A 19,900-nucleotide genomic window follows, 5' to 3' on the forward strand; every position below is an offset into this window, starting at 1 on the left:
AAAATAACTTTTAAGAGAAGACACCAAAGCATTCCTAGATAAGTGTGAAAATTTTGTGTTCCTATTAAAGTACAAATCCTCCAAAAGAGGCAAATTCAAAACCTTTACACTAAAGGACAATGTTTATATCATGTGACCTGCAGACATTTTACAATACAAGACTCTGCAGAGAACCTCTAGATTCTTTAAAAGAAGCATAATTTGTTCTGGATGCTGTATCTGGAGGGAGAAAAAGGGCAGAAACAATGCCCAGAAACTCTGCAGGCCATCAGAGAGAGAGGACAAGATGTCCTGTGCCAGCACCTTCTTAGTAAATCTGCTACATGGGCAGAACACTTATCCCTTACGACACAAACCTAAAACAGCAGAGGTGTTTATTCTTCAAATACTATGTGCTAAGCATTTAACCAGAGGGCCCATTAAAGTAGGGACTGTGGAAAGTTCCCCTTTATGGGCTGCAGATTTTTAATGATTTATCAAGCTTCCCCTAGGTTACCACTTCACTGCTTCTGAAAACAAAACATAAAACAGTTGGAATGTGGACTATAAAGATGCCTGGTGAAGTGCCCCTCCTTCCCCCCTCTCTCTCCTTCTTTTCATTTCACCCAGTATCTAGAAATTCACAAAGACAAGACGCGCTGATCTCTGCAGTGACTCTATGATCGACGGAGCCGCTCTGAGAGTAAGGAAGGGCAGATGTTCAGAGACACCCACCTCTGTAATTGGATTTTCAACGTCACAACATGATAGACATCTTGCAGCATGTCGGCCACTGTCGCATCGGGTGCATCTGTCACATAACTGAGGGGGAGAGGGTTCCACCTCCCCAGCTTGATTATTCCTGCAGAGGGAAGAAAAACATAATAAACACATATCTGCTATTTATTAAACCTTCCCATTGTTTGTTCAATGTTAAGAAGGTCGCTCAATAGTCAACATTCAAGGCCCACTCAGAGAAATTTTACAACCTAGTGCAATACCCTATTTCTTTCTGGCTGACAACCGAATGAGTCAACTATACAGGAAGATACAACTATACAGATGAGAAGAAAGAACGGGATGGGGTTCAGTCGCGGACAATCAGTTATTTTATGTTTTGCTGTTTCTTAAATTACTTAGAAAAGCATAAGGATACTTCCTTCCCCCAAAGTCTTGCTTCACACTCTAACTTAAGACTGATGCTAAATATACCAGATTGCTGATTTCATAGACAAAAAAAAAAAAAGCAAGCCTTAAGTAAATATAAGATTGGGTTTTGAATTGTACAAGACAATTCCTGAGTGGGCTCTGCACACACAGTCGCACTCGCTGGTGGTGTGTTCCCAGTGTGAACAGCCTTGGGAGCTGAGGAAGCAGTTGAGAGTTCACCCCCAGGTCTGCATTTCACCAGACAGAGAGGCTGTTTTCCGATGGCACCAGGATTGACCACAGATCAGAAATAACAAAGATGCCTTTGACGTCCTTTTTTTAATCCCTAAGCTCTTTTTAGAGTGACAATGGTACCCTTCCTGTGGAGTTCCTGTGGCATATGGTAAACACATGACAATGGAGAAAGAATAAAAATCCTGGTCAAACGTAGGCTACAATGAGCAGCGATCTCAGGAATACCCTTGTCTCCAGAAGACACCTACAATGAGCAGCGATCTCAGGAATACCCTTGTCTCCGGAAGACGCCTGAGACAGCTTCTGCAACATGTTGTGGAAATGCTGATCTAGCTTAAGGTAGACCCATCTGATCTGGGCATACGTGACGTTGATGAAGCAAAAGAGAAATGTATTTCACAAACAACAGAGTAACAAAAGTTTTATTTGTAGGCTATGAAAAAATCAAATGGTCCCCAGCAGGATGTCAGAAATTGTCACACACAGACACACACCCAGATGTGTTAGTGACAGAAAAAAATAAGAACAGCATTTTTATTTTTATTTTGATAACACAGGTAAGTACAACTGAACTGCACTGTTCTTTCAAAAAATATTTTTTATCATCAAAAAGAAAAGACAGTTATATATCCAAGTGAACTTTTAAAAGCTTCACAAAATGATACTTTACAGCTTTGGGGTGAAATTCCAATAATAGAAAATGAACTCTCTGGTCAGGCCATGTCCTGTCCAAGATGAAATAAATGAATGCGCAATGCCTGACATAATGCTTGAAAACAGGGAATAAACAGAACAAAAATATTAAAATGATGCACTGTTTCAGTATTAAGATTTAACAATCTGGTGCTGAATATGCTGCAGTATAAATAGTGCCTGGACTCGGATCCAATAAAGTAACACAGCTCTCATTCATAGTACCGTATGTCTCCAGTTCTGGCTCCCGAAGTCATATTTCACTTGCCAAGAAAAGCTGTTTTCTTGTGGGGATAGTTTTCCTAACATTCACTCTCATGACAATGAAAAGTGCGCAGCACGCAGCATGTAGTCGTCATGAAATGAACAGCCCGGCACACTGGACAGCCACCCAGGGGCGGGGGGGGGTGTCTGCTTATTGCTTCCTTTACTTCTTCTGATACTTAAAACTACTAAAAAGATACCATGTAACATGTCTAACATATATCCTTGTTAAAAAATCATTCCATAATTTTAAATTCCTTTAAAAATCATTATCATGATAGCCCATAAGTTGGGTATAAATTGAATATCACGTTCTAAAGACATGATATTTCATTATCAGAGATTAGAAGGGAATAAGAATAAAACTGTCAATCATACACTAGTAAGGCCAAGTCGAAGAAGCCGATTTCATGGGTCATTCTGGTTACTGAGAATACAAAGACAATATGAAGCAACTAAATCCTGCAAACTCCGATGCACAACCCTGGAGCAGACCCACCCCTGAGGTCGTGTGTGCCATTATTCACTCCTTTTTACAGCTGAGTAGTGTTCCACTGTGAGGATATACCACAGTGCAGCCAGAAACAGCAGAATACTGCTGTATGATTTCACTTATATAAAATGCAAAAACAGGCCAAGACTAGTCCATGGAGCTAGAACTCAGAAAGGTACTGCCTCTGGACCGAAGGTGGGGACGACTGACTAGGAATGGACAAAAGGGAATTTTCTTATTTGGGTTGGTGGCTGCAATGGTATAAAAATTGTCGAATTTCATAAAACCAAACCACGTGCATACATTTTATTGCATGTGAACTGTACCCTCAAAAAAAAGGTGAAGGGGGAGAATCTCTTTATAGGAAATGATAGACAAATCACTCTACTAGAAATAGTAACTTCCATTTAGGTAAATCTCTCCCCACATTGATGAGCCAGAAGGAGACTTGTTTGGGCTGGAATTAGACACACACAGGTGTCTTCACAACACTTAATACCTCTACCAAAAGCAGCTGCTACAAGTTGGTTTCTACCTCTTGGAAGAGAGCTGCTGACGGATGCTATTTTCAGGCAATGAGAAATGGCACCTGCTTTTTCTTTTTTGCATCCTATTGATTAATCTGCACAATCATAGAAGTCATGTTCTTTGCTCAACTATGTGCCAGGGCCTACAGGTGCAAGATCTGCCAGGACCGCTATGTCTAGAAGGCTGCTCTCCTCCAGCCAAGGCAGAGGCTGGAAATAACTCTCTGTAATAAGAAATTCTCCAAACAGGGCCTTGAAGTGATGCATTAACCCTCTGAAAATACACTCCTTAGATACACTCCTCCTTCTCTGATACAAAATAGACAAAAATATGACATGGGCTAGGGGTCAAGAGTTAACTGAGGATATCCAATTGGAAAGCAGTGTACCATAGCAAGTAAGAATACAAGCTTCCAAGTCACACTGCCTCTATTCACATCCTGGCTCTCCCACTTACTATGTAGACTTAGCAAGTCACTTAATTTCTCCACACCTCAACCCTCTCATCTGTAAAATGGAACAATAAAAATACTGACCACATGGGAGTAAAGTGCAAATCAACTGTAAAACCTTTTTTAGTACAGAACCTGGATGTCACATCGACAACAGTTTACAGTCATTATTTAGATGTTTTCATACTTCCTAAAAGGGATATATAGTCCATTTATTTCAAAGCATATTGAATGATTTTTTATGACTTAATTATATTTCAATCTTTAATTCAGTCATATGCCTGTAAAAGGCCCTCATCGTTAATAAATCGCAGAGGGCCACTATACATCAGTTATATCTCTCCTTCCAGTCCCCAACCCCTTTCATTTCTTCCATCCGTACTTTGTGGGGCCTCCTGTCCTTTTACCAGTGATTTAGAGCTCCCCTACTTTAACAATAACACTGCCACAATCTCTTTCCCCTTAGTCTCTCATGTCTTGCACCCCCAAATGCACCGAACGTGCACCTCCAATTTCTCCATCAGACTTCCCCTTGATATCTAGTTTCAACACTTCTTCCATGAGGAAATGGACTTTCAGAAGGTTTGGGTCTACTTGAAGGATCAGAGCCCAGATTCCCTCCCATTACCACACTCTTGCTCTTCTCAGTGATGCTGGTTCATGTGTGAGGCATATTAGAGGAACAGACTGGAAAAGAGGGGGCTCCATGTCTGGAAGGCCTTGAATGCCCGACTCAGTAGCACACAGTATGGGTCAGAGGTCAGGAGCACAGCCCGGAGTCAGAGGTGAGTTTAGGTCCCATCTCATCTCCTTTCAGCTGTGAGACTCTGAACAGGTTGTTCAGTTTCAACGAGTCTCAGTTTCCCACATTTGTAAAATGGGAATAATAGCAATATCTACCCTTTAGGGTTATCCTGAGGCTGTAAAAGAGAATTAGAATTTTAACACAGGGTTTGGCACACAATTTGAGTGCTCAGTAAATGTCAGATGGAAACAGACCCTTGAAAGCTTTTGAATGTAGATGCAGTATAAGGAAATGAGCCTGTACTGGAATGTAAGTGAATTAAGAGGGAAGCATATCTGAGGGAAGAAAAAAGAGCTGCAGTTACATAGATAGGTGTGTCTAATTACAACCATCAAGGCCCCTTCCTTGCTCCCCCTAAAGAGAGACACCAACCCTGCCGGACGCTCCAGTGCAACGAAGGAGGACGGAGAAGAAAGAACAGCAGGCTCCGTGCCCACTGCAGACACCTGACTCACGGCACTGGGAAACTCGCAATAAAAATGGCCTAACTGTAAACACACATATTACTTCCAGTGCTCACACTCTATTAGTAGGTTTTGTAACCTTAATCTGGAAAATGGGAAAAATGAGTTATGATTAAATTAGATAGTACTGCACTCACATACATGCACACATACACGCACCCCCACCCAAACCCAGCCAGGCACATAGTAAATGCTCAGTCGATATCAATTCCCATTTCTCCTCTGAATAAATATCACATTTCACTCTGTCTCAAATATCAATTCCCCAATATTGACTTCTAGAAATCATATGCATTCTTCTAATTCTGCCTCAAGAATAATTCTAACCTTGATCGACCCAACCAAAGACAATCTATTCTCTACACAGCTGTACAATATATTTTTTGGTTGGTTTGTGTCTTATAAGGAACTTACTTTTTAACAACATCCTTTATGTTACTTTACATTTTGCAAAGTGTTTTTTTAATCCATTAATTCTTTGCCATGAGAACAGCAATGGGTCGGCATTCTACCTGGAAGTGAGCTGAAGATCAGAGAAGAGTCCCTTCTCAAGGACACTAGCAGGGTATAGTGAGGACTAGACCCTGGGCTTCATCTGACAAGTTTTCTGACTGGGGGACCAATAATCACTTTTCTGTCCAGCCCCATTCACGTGCCGATGCCCAAACACACAATGGACCCTTGGAAGGCTGGGCCATGGCTCGCCCACAGTCACTTATCAGTGCTGCCATTTAATGTTTTGCAAAGGGACAAAGGAGACCAATGAGCAAAGAGGTGACAGGCCCAGAAAAGCCACCTATACTTGGAAGTTCTCTGGAAAAAAATTGTTTCCCACAACAGTGCCATTTCAGAAATAAACATTATTTCCAAAATGATCTTTCCTACTTCCAAGGAATTTATCATCTGCAAACATTTAGAAAATGCCTGGTGTTGAAGACTATTACAGATGCAGTTTCAAGGTCTTTGAGTCACAAATTATGGGCCTTTATTTGGGGGTTGAAATTCATACAAATGTTAACATGATTGAATTGAGTACAATACAAATAAAATTGTCCATATCCAGACAAATCTGTTCACTAAAACACAGAGAACCAACCAATCCACTCTTTGTGTAGTGCCATTAGACCAAATAACAAAATGCAATTGTAGGTAAATTTCCCATTAGTGACATAAAATTAGGTTGGGAATGAAAGCAATCTTTGTCTAAAATTAAAAAGATGCAATAATGGAAACCAGTTTTTACTCTCTCAGTGCAGTATTCTGTCAAAGTGTTGACATTTCACAAAAAGAAGTATCAGTAGATTTCGTGTTCATATGTTTCTGCTAGTGTTATACGTTTGTAACCTGTCTCAGAGAAATCAAATTTACTTTTCTCAGTAAATGCATAATTCATATCAATAGTATTATTTACCTCTACCTCTGTAAAAAACAAGAGTGGTAATAATACACATTACAGTCCATCAATATTCGATTTAACTTTTTAAAAAGTTGATCACTTCTGAGAAAAAAATAAAATGTGGTCATCACACAATACAATCAATGGAACATCAGAAGGGTTCATATTAAGCAGTAATCATTTTTATTCATTCAACAAATTTTTCTTTGTGTCTTTGGTATAAATCACAAAGATTCAGAGGTAACCCAATGCATACCATCCCTGTAATTATGGAGCTCACGACCCAGTAGAGAAGCTTGTTATTGCTAAATACGTGGCTGAACCACTCTTGAAATAAACCAAATGACAGCTTCTATCCCCTGTACTTCAAATATGAGAGACATTCACTTCATGAAGACCTGCAACAGATACCTTGTAAAATTCACAAAAGTAATCCCCACAGTTTGCAGTGGCATATAGATAGATGGGTATATTACAGAATAAAATCCGCCAACCAATCTGTGAGACAGATATACGAACCCACCAAGATATCAGCAGTATTCTTTTAATGCAATTCAGTGAATAATTTTCTTTTATCACAGGTACATTTTAACATTAATTTTCAAAGCAAAGTGAAAACTCAGGCTGGGCAGAGAGGGGAATGAGACATTAGCTTTAATATCCAAAGTCTAGGGTTTCTATATCTCATAACCTCCTGGAAAAGATCTCAGCAAAAAAGTATCAATAAAAAAAAAACAGCCCCAGAGTAACTAAGCCTTGGGGCTTCTGGTTTGTAGTATTATTTCCACAAGACACCAACTGCGATGAGGCCCCTTGTAAAAACAGAAGGACTCCTGACAGCGACTGCATCTGTTTATCCTCCTCAGAGTGGCCGTGTCCCTACGCTCTGGCATGTAATTTTTTTGTTGTTCAGCTATGCTTTCTTAAAGAAATTAAGAACTGTCTGTCCTACATAATAATAACATAGAATTATTTATCCATAAATTAGTTCATGGGAAATCACTACCCAGCAGTATATAATAACTCAGCCTGTCTCTAACCTATGGCCGACTGAGGTATACCATCAAACAGTAGCAGCATAAAGGCATAAACTGTACTTATTATTGTTAAACCTGTGGAGGGAAAGACTTTTCAATGACAAAAGAAAGAAAAGGGCAAGACAAAAGTGATTTTTGAAGTGTACATACTTCCTTTTTAATGCATACCTTCAGAGCACCCCAACACAACTGACTGTAACTCTTCTTCTGCTTTGACTGCGGGAACTGTCTATATTCCAAATGTCTTACATGGGGTGAAAGTAAATGGGAAATAAGGCAGCATTCTTCCGGCATTTTACATTATTCAAATGCCATTATCACTTACACAAATTAATGAAACCTCACAACCTACTTGTCTGGAAACCTACAATACACTTAATCTTGTCTTTACAGAAATACAAAAGAAAACACCAGACAAAAATAAATAATTCAATAATTCAGAGTAACTATCGGGGCTATACTGTCTTATCAATTATCTAAAAATCAGCACACACACTGCGAAGCTGCAATACAACATCCCATCCTGGCCCCTCTATCTGCATCCATCTGGGTGTCAGCGAGACACAAATAAGGTCAATTTTTGCTCTTGAAGAATACTGACTTTTAGTCTTCAATCACATCTGTATCTCTCAAAGGAAATTATCATCAGGAAATTATTAGTGTTAAAATGTGAAATATGAAGTTAGAGCATTTTCTGAATAAACTATCGTGATATACAGCTATCTGTCAATCTTTTCTTGAGCTGACTACCCCCTTACAGAAATGTTCTACTTAAAAAACATATACAGTACAATTTGGTGCCTTGAAATTCTAGACATGGTTTTTTACATTTTGCAGCACAAAGATTTTGTCGCATGTAATAGATGCTGCTTCACATTTGGGAAATGTTATGTTATAATCCAACTTTTATTAGATTATTTAATATAAGCACCAAGTAACTAGACTAAATTAATAAAGACCCTATTGAAAAAAAAGAGAGAAAAGAAAGAACAAAATTATTCCACAAATTAAATAAAACTTTCTTAAGTTGGTATTTTAGAAACTTTTATTTAATTTTGAAAATTCCAATTCTTCTAAAAAACAGTCAAAATATTGGTCAGGATATGAAAAAAATATGGTGGCATTTAGTTATTTATTTCATCAGAGGACCATCTGAAATCATTACACAGGGGAATAAAACAAATGAGAAAGAAAAGTGTTAACAAGATATTATTTGGGATTAGTTCTAAGCTCCTGTCACAGGTTAAAAACCACTTCATCTGGTATGTATTTTATTATTGTTCGTAGTTTTCATAGTTTAATCATTATCTAAAAGAGTTTGGAATTAAAGGATTAATTTTGGCAGGTAACACAAACTTCTCATTTTTTCCTCCTTTCTGTTCAGAAATACATTTGCATAAAGAGATTTCCCTCTAGCATTGGTCCCCCTAAAATATCTTCAATAATCAAAAACACAGGGGGAAAGTATACTCTTTGAAACAGACTTTGCTGCATTGTAGCAGATGCTATTCATAACTTACATTTAGCAGTGTTTTTGCATCCTCTGGGCTAAGTAGTATCCACTGCAGATCTAAAAATATAGTTGCTGCATAGTTCCCATCCTAATTAATTACATGTATTTTTTTCAGATGGGAGCTGGAATGCTGCAACACGTTTTCCTGGGGACCTAGCTTTCCAGGTGCTTCATCACTGGGCTCAACACCCTCAGAAACCCTCTCAACGGCGTGCTCCCAATTACGTACTCCAGAACTGTCCTCCGGGCGTATTCTGTTTCCTATCATTTAAGGTTACATAATATATGATCTTAAGGGCAATGTTATAATGGCATGTTGATTATCAAAGAAAATGCTGCCATAAACTATGAGGGCAAAAAAGTATGCTCATTTATGTTGTACATTTTTATTCGTGTTTCTACTAACCTGATTTCACAGTAATTTGTTAGGAAACTACAAGACATGGAAGCAAATATGGCTGTAACTATTACAAAATGGTAACTGCTTTCAGTTGAGAGAGTTTTTGTTTTGTCTATTTCGTTTGAGTTTTTTAGTTCCTTTAAGAACACTTTAATAATTTTTACTTTGAGTACATCTTCATATCTACTCTCCTATTAAATCTAATGATGTACATGGCTTGCAAGTTTAAGATACTTTACATTAAAAAAAAATTCTGACAGATTTTTTATTTCTGTTTTTTTGGAAATGTTACGTTTAAAGTCAGCAAACCAAACTTTTAAATATGGCCCTAGCATTTTAATGGTTATAATTAAAATGCCAAGGACTCCATATATAGGAGGTGCTCTTGTCATTAGGGAAATGCTTCTTGAACTGAATCTAACGTAGATCTGTAGACACTACATAATTGGTGATAAATAATGACAATGGTCCATTTGAGCCCCTAAAATAGTCGACTATTCAAGAAAATGCCATAAAATCAGTGGGCAACTCAACTGTGATACAGACTTCACAATTATCCCTGAAAAGATATCTAGTTGTCCTTGGTATCTGAGTAGTTACAAATGACCTAGAGGATTTCATCTGATGGTCAGAAATGGGTCCTTTTTCTCCCCAGTCCCAGGAATTTTCAGTTTAGTAAGGACGGTGCCACTAGGAGGGGTCACATGAAGTAAATGAGTTCAAAGCTCATCCCTACTCATTTGTAGCCATGCTCTGCCCCCGCCCTGCCACCCCCAGCTTCTGAAACATAAGCTCAAAGGAAAGATCCCAGGAGAGGATGAGGATGAGCCAGGTGGAAGAAGCACCTCCAGGCTGCGCCCCACAAATGAGGACCTGAAGCATGGCGATCAGTCCCCTCAACTTCCTCACGAGAAGGGCAGACGACTAAGGGATTCCCAGATTCCTTTTTTTCCAACTTACCAGCTAATATCCTCATTACTGTCAAGAGGGATAAGTAAAGAGAAGAGGAAATTAGAGCATGTGAGAAGGAAAATGGGGTGGAATTCCACTGTCACTGAGTTGTGTTTCTTTTTTAAGTTTGCAGGACCTGACACAAGTTGAATAGGTAAAGGCCAGAAAAACGGTATCCTGTATACGCACAAACTTCAGAAACTCTTCACCTTGTTTACACTATAACCTGCCAGAGGACAGGAGTCCTGTCAGTTTAACCGGTTTGTACAACCTTGCGAGAGCCCCATGAGCATGAGAATGTCTAAAGTACAGTGGGTGTGTGTCGCTCCCGTCACAAGAAAGCCACTTTGCAGCAGCAGCAGACTGGGGTGCATTTCCAGGTCTTATCTTGGATGCCATAGCTATGCACCTGTGGGCCACTCACTTAACCTCCTGGACCCTTATTTTCTCTTCTACAAAATGGATATTTAAAAGCAAAAACAATGTTCATTGCAACCTTATCTACAATAGCTAAGATATGGAAGCAGCCCGAGTGCCCATCAAGAGACGAGTGGATAAAAAAGAGTTGGTACATAAGTGCAACAGAATATTACTCAGCCATAAAAAAGGAATGAAATCTTAACAAGAGCATGGATGAACCTAGAAAGCATATGCTAAGTGAAATAAATCAGACAGAAAAAGACAAATACCATACAATCTCACATACATGTGGAATCTGAAGAGCAGACAAAGCAAACAAAATAGAAACAGGCTCACATACCCAGAAAACAGTTGCCAGAGGGGAGGGAGGATTGAAGGGCTGAGTGAAAATGGTAAATGGACTAAGAACGACAAATTGGTAGTCACAAAATAGTTATAGGGACATAAAATAGAGCATAGGAAATACAGCCAATAATGTAGTGACTAAATGTGATACCAGGAGAGGACTTAACATATCAGGGGGACCACTTGTAAAGTAGGTGACTGTCCAATCATAATGATGCACACCTGAAACTAACACAAAATAATGTGTTAGTTTAGCACAAAATAATGCTGAATGTAAACTATAATTGAAAAATACAAATTTTAAATAAAGGAAAATAAAAGTGAAAACAGAATAAAACCAACACCACCAAAAAATCTCCTGTCTGATTCACATAATGGTAATTATAATAAAATACATAAACTAAACTGCACTGAAAATTATAGTGCTGTATAAACACATTCTGGCATCCATGAATTGTAAGTTAACCTAAAAAAGGTAAGCATAACATTTTTAGAATGTTTTTAAGGGAAAGTTTCTTTTACTAAAGCAAAATGTGAGTCTTCTAAAATGTCACTGGCTAACATGGCAAATTGTCTGATATAGTCAAAACATTTTTCTGCCTCGGTAACTGGGGCAATCATCTTCATCTCTCTAAGCCTCCACTTCATCATCTTTAGCAGTGGCCGAAATCTGAGAGGCAGTGTCAAGAACTGTGTTTCATCACTTGCTCTCTGCATCAGAGACCCTCTGCATTGGTAAACACTTACAGTGTCTGTTCCTCTCTAGACTGAAAGTTCCACAATAGCACTGTGCCTGGCAGATAGCATAGGCACAGAAGTGGAAGGAGGGAGGAAGGGGGGATGGAGGGAGGGAGTAAAAGAGACTGGGAAAAGAGAGGGACAAAGTAGAAAAGATAAAAGGAGGGAGGGAGAGGGAGGGCCACTCTGTCATAGCCCATGAGCAGCACTACCTCACTTTGCAGGCTCACTTGATGCTCCCTACCTAAACTCTGCCCCCAGCATCCTGTTTACCCCCAACAAGAAGAAAACTGAGCTCCCATACTCTTGGTACTTGGACATCCAGGAAGACCAGCACAAGAGATATTCTAGAGCACAGGTGGCAAACACAAGGCCCACGGGCCGAATGCAACCCTCCACCTTGTTTTATGCAGACTGGCACCTTGTTTCTACCCAGTGGCAGCACTGAGCTCCTTGCCCCTAGTTAATGAGTAGTTACATTTATATGGTCCTAAAATTACATTCGGCCCTTTGAAGGCAACCACAGGCTGATGCAGCCCCCTGTGAAAGTGAGTTGGACGCCCCTGTTCTGGACAGCTGTTGAAAGCTCTAAGAAGAAAGGCATGAAGAGACGAAACTCTCAAACCTAACCCTCTCATGGAATCCACACCACTGCCACCATCTCCCCCTTGCAGCTCTGACATTCTAAATCAAAACTCTGCCCAAATACTGTGGGACCTAGTAATGGGGATTTTGATTACTGTCATTTTAAAAACACTTAAGCCTTCAAAACTGAAAATAAACTCAATATTGAATTGGTAGATTGATTTTTCTTTCATTAAAATTCTACTTTTCTACAAAAAAAGGGCAAGAACCCAGGTTTTGCTTCTCAGGGAGAGCGCATTTTTAAACTTTCAAAGTATAGTAAACAACTTCTAAATTCAGGATAATTGAAGGTCTGACAGTTGGTGAGCAAAACAACAATGGCTTTCATTATCAACCACCCAAGGACACACAGCTCCATCGGGATTTTATTAACTGAGTATCATTCTGCCGACTGCACCTCTTACTAAGACAGGTAGAGCTGCTGCCCACAAATGACTACGTGGGCAACTACCTGAATAAATGCAATTATGTTCATTATTCTTCACATCAAAGCTATTAGCTAAGAGTGACTTGCCTGGGGATTCTTCTATGTTAATAAAACACCATAACACAATTCTTAAAACAAGTAAAATACTCTCAGATCAATTTTGCATCACCATCACACCAAGCAGAAGAAATAAATTGTTTATATGCCTTCACAAATAAGTAATTTCCTCTCCTTAAAGCTATTTTTGTATATAGCCAAATGATGGCCTTAGCATAACCTGAATAAGTATATAAATCTAATTCATTCAGGAAGTATGATCCTGAAAATTAAGATCAAGTTACTGAAATCATCTAAGTACTAAGAAATTCCCTAGAAATCACTGACATGTGAGACCTGAAAATGTAAACAAGACTTACTTTTATTCAGGGCTTCAAAAATAAAAACTGGTAAGGAAGATGAGAAGACAGGAATTACATAAGCACCAACACTATAAATTTCTATTGTGTTCCATTAGAAAAATGACTGGAAAGGAACCCCAAGGGCTATGGTATCAGGTGATTTTTTTTTAATTCAACCATTCTTGAAATAACTTCAGTGGTATTTCGTTTGATTCTAATACCAAGCCACCATCAACTTTCTACCCATAAAAGGAAGAAGAGACAAATCTTAAAAATGTATTTGGTTACTAAGTCAAATTTTTTTAAAAGATCAGTTTATTTCACTTTTTGTTATTTTCTTTGTTATATGTATTTTATAATATATGAAAGGAGCACAGAACATATTCACTACAAGAAGTCTGATTTTCTTCAGGTCTGATCTTTTATAGAATGATGAGCTGCATGTACCTTAACAGGCCCAAATTTTCCTCTTATAAACATTTATAGTAGTTCAGTAGTGTATGACATATTCACTTTATAGTGATCCATTGAGACACTGGGGTTTTCTTTTATACTTCTCAGGCTATTGCTAGGGTGCTACACTAGAAGAAAGTAGTTAACCAAATTATCTAATATCACAATAAAATTAATTCACACCAGAAACAAAGAATAAGTTACTAATTTTTAAGTTCTGATGTAATACTTTTTAGTGTGATTCATAGTAAGTTAAACTTATTTAAGGTAAAATGTCCATGGATATTTATGTATCAATTTGTGGTTTTTACAACACTTAAAACATCTCAAAACCAGTTGTAATTGGTCAGGAACTATCCCATTCATCTTAGTGTCCTAGCCTAATGACTGACACTTAATAGAAGCCAAAAAATCACACCTGAATAATAAATACTGAACCATGATTATGTTCTAAGAATCACGAGTCCAAAAATGATTGCAAATTTCCTCCCCAATCACATCTATATGAGATGTAGTTTTAGCATTTCGTTTGTATTTTGCCAAGTAAAATAAATAAGAAGCAGGAGCTTTTTTTCTCTTGCCCCTGCCACCTATTTAATGACATAAAATATTAGATTGGGAGGTACACATAAAAATCGAGGCCCTAAAACACAAATCTTGTACTCATCGATAAGCCACTCCCTGTGAAGCAGACCCACGTAAAAGACTCATAACAGAACTTCGCTCTCTGGTCTATTCATAGTACCCTAGACTATGTCAACTGTTTAATACATTTCTTGCCCCTCCGTAGGCAAGAAATAATTGGGGTTAATTTTGGGTTAATAATTTAAGTGACTTCACATGAGATATGGCTCATTTTAAATATCCAGCAATTTTCAATATGGGCTGGGTTTAGATTATAACTGTTTATGCACCCAAACCTGGAGATAGGGACCCAATTCCTGAACATCCAGCTCCTGCTGGGTTCATATAAACTTTTTATTCTTTGCTCAAGAAATGCAATTATTAGTATCAAAATATTTCCTTAAAATCCACTCTAATAAAGTCATAAGAGATGCTTAAGATTTCCCTATTTGCTGTCTCTATTATCTTTTTGGAGGATAATTAATGCTTTACCCCAGGGCATTCAAAATAACTGTTGCAATAAAATTGCCCAGAGTGGGCATCCTTATTCAAACATTTATTCTGGACAATTTAAGGTATTTGCTTTTGCAAATATAAGACCTACAGATGTGTTTTACAAAAATGACAATAACATTTGCATGTGGAATGCAGAGGAAAATGACCTTTCAAAGTCACCAGAGCACAAAGGGAAGTCACAGTCCCACTAATCTCTGGAAACCCCAAAATCCTCAGGGAGAAGCCAAGTGAGGGCAGAGGAAATCATAAATGCCTGGGCTAGTCTGTCTCATCCACACTGAGAAACTGCCCAAGTGTGACCTGACCTACGGTTATTAGTGAAAATATCACCTCTGTTGTTAACTTATTCCCAGCAAATACATTCCTGTTTTAATGGAAAAGAAGATCCGGGTTCACACTAATCAGGCCCAAAGGAAGGCCATATTAGCAATTTGGCAGGTGCCTGAGGGCCATACCTAATCTGCATAAAATGGAGCAGATTGCAACCGCCCTCATCTTTTTTATTTTTAAACTGGTTTTTGAAGCCGAGCATACAGAAAATCTCAGAGGGAGAGACAAGGAGATGGTAGTGCATACATTTTCCTTCATGCCTTTATTTTCATCCTTTTTGTACTAACCATCTTCCTGAATGACTGTTTACTGAAACAAAGGTAACAGAATAAAGGGTGCTAGGAAAAGTAGGAAGAGATCACAAATGATAAAACCCCTTATATCCTTTTAGTAGATCTTCACAATCCTTTATGGTATGGTTTCAAATCAGTTTAACAAAAACTCCGTGTGTTTCTATTTTGTGAAGATTCGATAAATGAAAATATATACCAAATCTGGAAAACAGGCGGCAACTAGCAGATTCTAAGACTAATAATTACTTGTAAACCCATGATCTAATAGAGAAAAACATTATAGCCAGTGTCACCCTTATAATCTCAACACTGGTTTCTGCAGCTCACAGAAGGATTTAAAGTTACAGTGCTCTTTCTCTCCTAGGAATTCATCATCTAAATCATTCAATTCAAGCCTGGGTGAATCTGAGAAATAACAGCAAAAATAAATGGTGAGGAGAGTAAGATACACAAAATCTGGAAAAGAAGAATAAACACAGAGAGGTAAGAATATCAGATATTTTTTAATGGAGTTAATGTAGACACAGTCTCAAGAGAGCCATGATGAAAAACAAAATTGGTTTCTGTTGCTTTAGAAAAACAGAAGACACTTAGCAGGGTGCTAGAGAGCACAAGGATGTTACAAATAAAATGGCTTTACCTCAAAGAAGCTATATCTTACGTCCATTCCCTACCTCAGCAAGACAGTGAAACTACAGTCAAAAAATAGGGAATGCCTTGTGGTTTTGAGAGAGAATTTAAGAGCATCTTAAAGTTGCTTCACAGGGCAATGACAAGCTACTACAGAGCACTACAAAATGACTCAGAAATACAAAATCTATCAATATCAACAAAAGGCAGTCACAAGCTTTCCCACAGCTACAGAACCTAGGTCATAAGAGACCAGTGCATAATATGGACCATACAGAAACTAAACAAAGACTACTGTAGCCTACAGTAAAAAAAAAAAAAAAAAAAAAAGATGAATGCTGGCAACGTTGGAAGGAACAACAGTATGTGAAGAGGGTGAAACAGAAAGGCACCCAATGGTACACAATGGAAAGTACTGGATTAGACTCAGGAGAGCAAGCTGCCCAGCTCTCAGGGCCTCTGTCTCCTCCCCAGGAGCCCAGCCCTTAAGAAACTCCATCTCAAAGCTTGCTGAGAGCATTAAATGAGGTACTATGAATTCCAGTTCTCGGGAAATTCTAAATTGCTAACCAAATTAAGCTGCTATTGTTGTTGATGTTATGAAGAGTAATAAACACAATGACAAAGCGTTTCAAACAACCAATTTTTCATTTAGTACTTGAAAAAAAGCAGAACTTTATTTTCTCCACAGTGGCTGAGAGAGAAACTCCTGAAGAGCTGAGTATGTGTTCCGACAAACTGCATTTGAAGTGCAGATGAATCTTTGAACTTTTAAAGGCAAAGATATAGATAAGATTTAACCAACTAAAAAAAAAAAAGCATGTTTGACCAGGTAAAGTTACAGAACTATGGATTCTTGGGAGTGGAGGTTAGTTATTTTGTAATTTCCTATATACACAGAAGAGGACAAAATCCAGGTGACTACAAAATACTGTATTTCTGAGTTCTTTCTGTGAGCTGGACACTCTCTCATTGTATTAATTTTCATGAAAATCCTACAACATAGATATGAGTGTCTCCATTTTAGATTAGGCTAGACAACTTGCCTACGGCCACAAAGATATTAAACGACAGGGACTGGACACAAGGCTTGCCTGGCTTCAAGGTTCACGTTTCCCCCCCACATCACGGTACCTCTTACCCTCTGGAGAACCCCAGCTTAGCCTTTGAGGTCCAACTCAAATGATACCACTGGAGAAAATAGCACCTTTTCTACTTCCTTCAACCAAATTAATCTCGTTGCAACTGCATTTATTCATGAGGTAAATAACTACACAGTTCATGTGAGACCCCCATTTCTCATTAAAATGTAGGCTACTCAGTAGGCGTTCATCTTAGTCATCCTTGTAGCTCCAGCACTGAGCCGAACACCTGGCATAAAACAGGCACTCGATTAACAAGGACTGGATGAGGCGATGGAATTTGAAGACTCTAAATTGCCATAAAGTAACTTGATCCCAACTCTTTCATACTGTTATTTTTATTAACCACCCTTTCAATTTATTGACTGAAGGTCAACTATGAGCCAGGCAGAGTTTGCTGTAGGTGCCCTGTATCAATACACTTATATATTACTACATCATGTATAATAATTATAATTATGTGCAAATTGATTGTGTATTATAAAGATACGTAATCATTTATAATATATAAATTACATTATGTAATATAATCCTCAAATTATTCCTATAAATAAAAATCATCCTCATTTTACAAATTAAAAAACAAACAGCAGAAAAAGATTAAGCAACTTACTATAGGCAGGTAGTTTCTAATAATGATGATAATAATACAATTTAAGTGCCCAGTTTGTAGCAAGCTTGGTGTTAAGATTTAATACATATTATCTCCTTTGATCTTCACAGCAAACCAATGAGATAAACTTTATCAGACTGCGATAAGAGCGCCAGGGGACAAAGAGGTGAGGTAGCTTCCCGAGATTATGCAGCTAACAAGCAAAGCAGCTGCTCTTTAAACTCAGGACTTTACGACTCCAAAGCCCACATTCTTCCCACTCTAGCCAGAACCCTTCTGCAGTGTTTGGTTGCCTAACCTTTCTATTTTAAATACCTGAGATAAGCACCTGAGATAAAATAAATAATGGTCTCTAATGGTCTATTTAACCTAAATTGGTCACATTTAATAAACTGGTCAAATAAAATAAAAAATAACAGATTTGTAGATGAAAGGGGGGGATGAGGCCTGATTCAATGAACTGAATCACCTGTATTTTGTTGCACCCAGAATACCATATATCGCTTTTGAATATTAAAAGCTGTATAATACTAATATTCTCTTCCACATGTATTTTTCACTCATTCACTTGTTTTTATATCTTGGAGTGTTCTCCCAGGTACCAGAAGTACAGGGTGATGAACCAGATAAGCATGGTGCCTATAATCCTGAAACTTAGAGCCTGTTAGGTCTAACCCTCAAGGAAAGACTTAAGTAAAAATTTAACAAATGCTAGGCATGAAAATGATAGGATGCTAGAAGAAAGAATAATCAGACAGTCAAGGAAAATGGCCCAAGGGATGCCTTGAGGAGCAAAACTGAGGGAAAGAATGCAGCCACGAAGCAGGAAAGGCTTGGCCAAGACTGAGAAATATGAAAAGGCCGGGGTGGCTAAAAGCAGAAATGGGGGGGACTAAGTGATTAGGACAGAGGCCAGGGCAGATTACAGTTTGCAGGTCACTGCAAGTATTTGGATTTTACTCTGAATTAAACAGAAAACTGGGGAAGGGTTTTAGGCAGAGAAATGGCATTATTCAATTTCTGTATTTAAGCCATCACTCAAGCTACAGGGGGTCTCAGTTAAAGTGGAGGCTGGTGAGGAGACTACTGCCCTGAGTCAGGAAAGAAGGGACAGTAGCCTGGAAGCAGCAGTAGAAATGAAAAGACTTTGACACTTCCAAACCTTCCTCCCCGAGGCATCGCTGAGCTCTTTGACCCTCCCCTCAAAAAAGGAAACATGAGGAGAGGAAAGCGTAAAGAAGTTTCTAAGGCGCTGAGAATGTTCTGTTTTCTAAGCAGAGTGCTAAATACAAGGATCTTATTTTTGTTTCTGTTTATATACATTGTTTATATTTTGTGTAAGCACGGCATATTTCATATTAAAACATTTAAAGAGACCTGACCAGTGTGGCCCAGTGGGGTGGGCCTTGTCCAGCAAAGGGAAAGGTCACTGGTTCTATTCCTGGTCAGGGCACAGGCCCGGGTCGGGTTTGGTCCCCGGACAGGGCACATCCGAGAGGCAACTAATCAACATTTCTCTCCATTTCTCCCTTTCTTCCCCTCACTCTAAAAATAAATGAACAAACAAACAAACATTTACAGGTTATCAGTGTTTTGGCCTTTAAATGACTGCTATATTTTAGAATACTCAAATATAGCAGTCTTGTAATTTCGGGCATGCTTTATAAATTTCTCAGTTTGGCCCTTAATCGGGATGATAAAGCTCTTTACCAGCACAAATTCTAATGAAACAGGTATTTTCTAATCCCAGATTAATTGTAGTAAAAAGAAAACTATAAGTTAAACTTAAAATCTAAACTTTGACAATGTAATATCAGACATCAGTAAAAATTAATCATGAATTAGTCGACTGGGAATATATGTAATTCAAAATTTCTGAAATTATTGGCCATAACCCCAATTAACCATAAACATGGTATGACATCCAAATATAAAGATATTTATTAGA

The 19,900-nt window shown here is 38.3% G+C and overlaps 1 protein-coding gene across 1 annotated transcript in view; it reads right to left on the minus strand.

Moving 5' to 3' along the window:
- Positions 1 to 19,900, minus strand: part of SATB2 (SATB homeobox 2) — a 175,445-nt gene that overhangs the window by 104,410 nt on the left and 51,135 nt on the right. Inside the window, exon 4 of the mRNA XM_037167591.2 lies at positions 715 to 841. Within this exon, the coding sequence (XP_037023486.1) occupies positions 715 to 841 (127 nt within the window). The remainder of the gene's footprint in view (positions 1 to 714; positions 842 to 19,900) is intronic.

This window comes from Artibeus jamaicensis, unplaced genomic scaffold (genome assembly GCF_021234435.1).
Source record: "Artibeus jamaicensis isolate MK-2021 breed Jamaican fruit bat unplaced genomic scaffold, CSHL_Jam_final contig_391, whole genome shotgun sequence".
In the NCBI taxonomy this organism is placed as follows: Eukaryota; Metazoa; Chordata; class Mammalia; order Chiroptera; family Phyllostomidae; genus Artibeus; species Artibeus jamaicensis.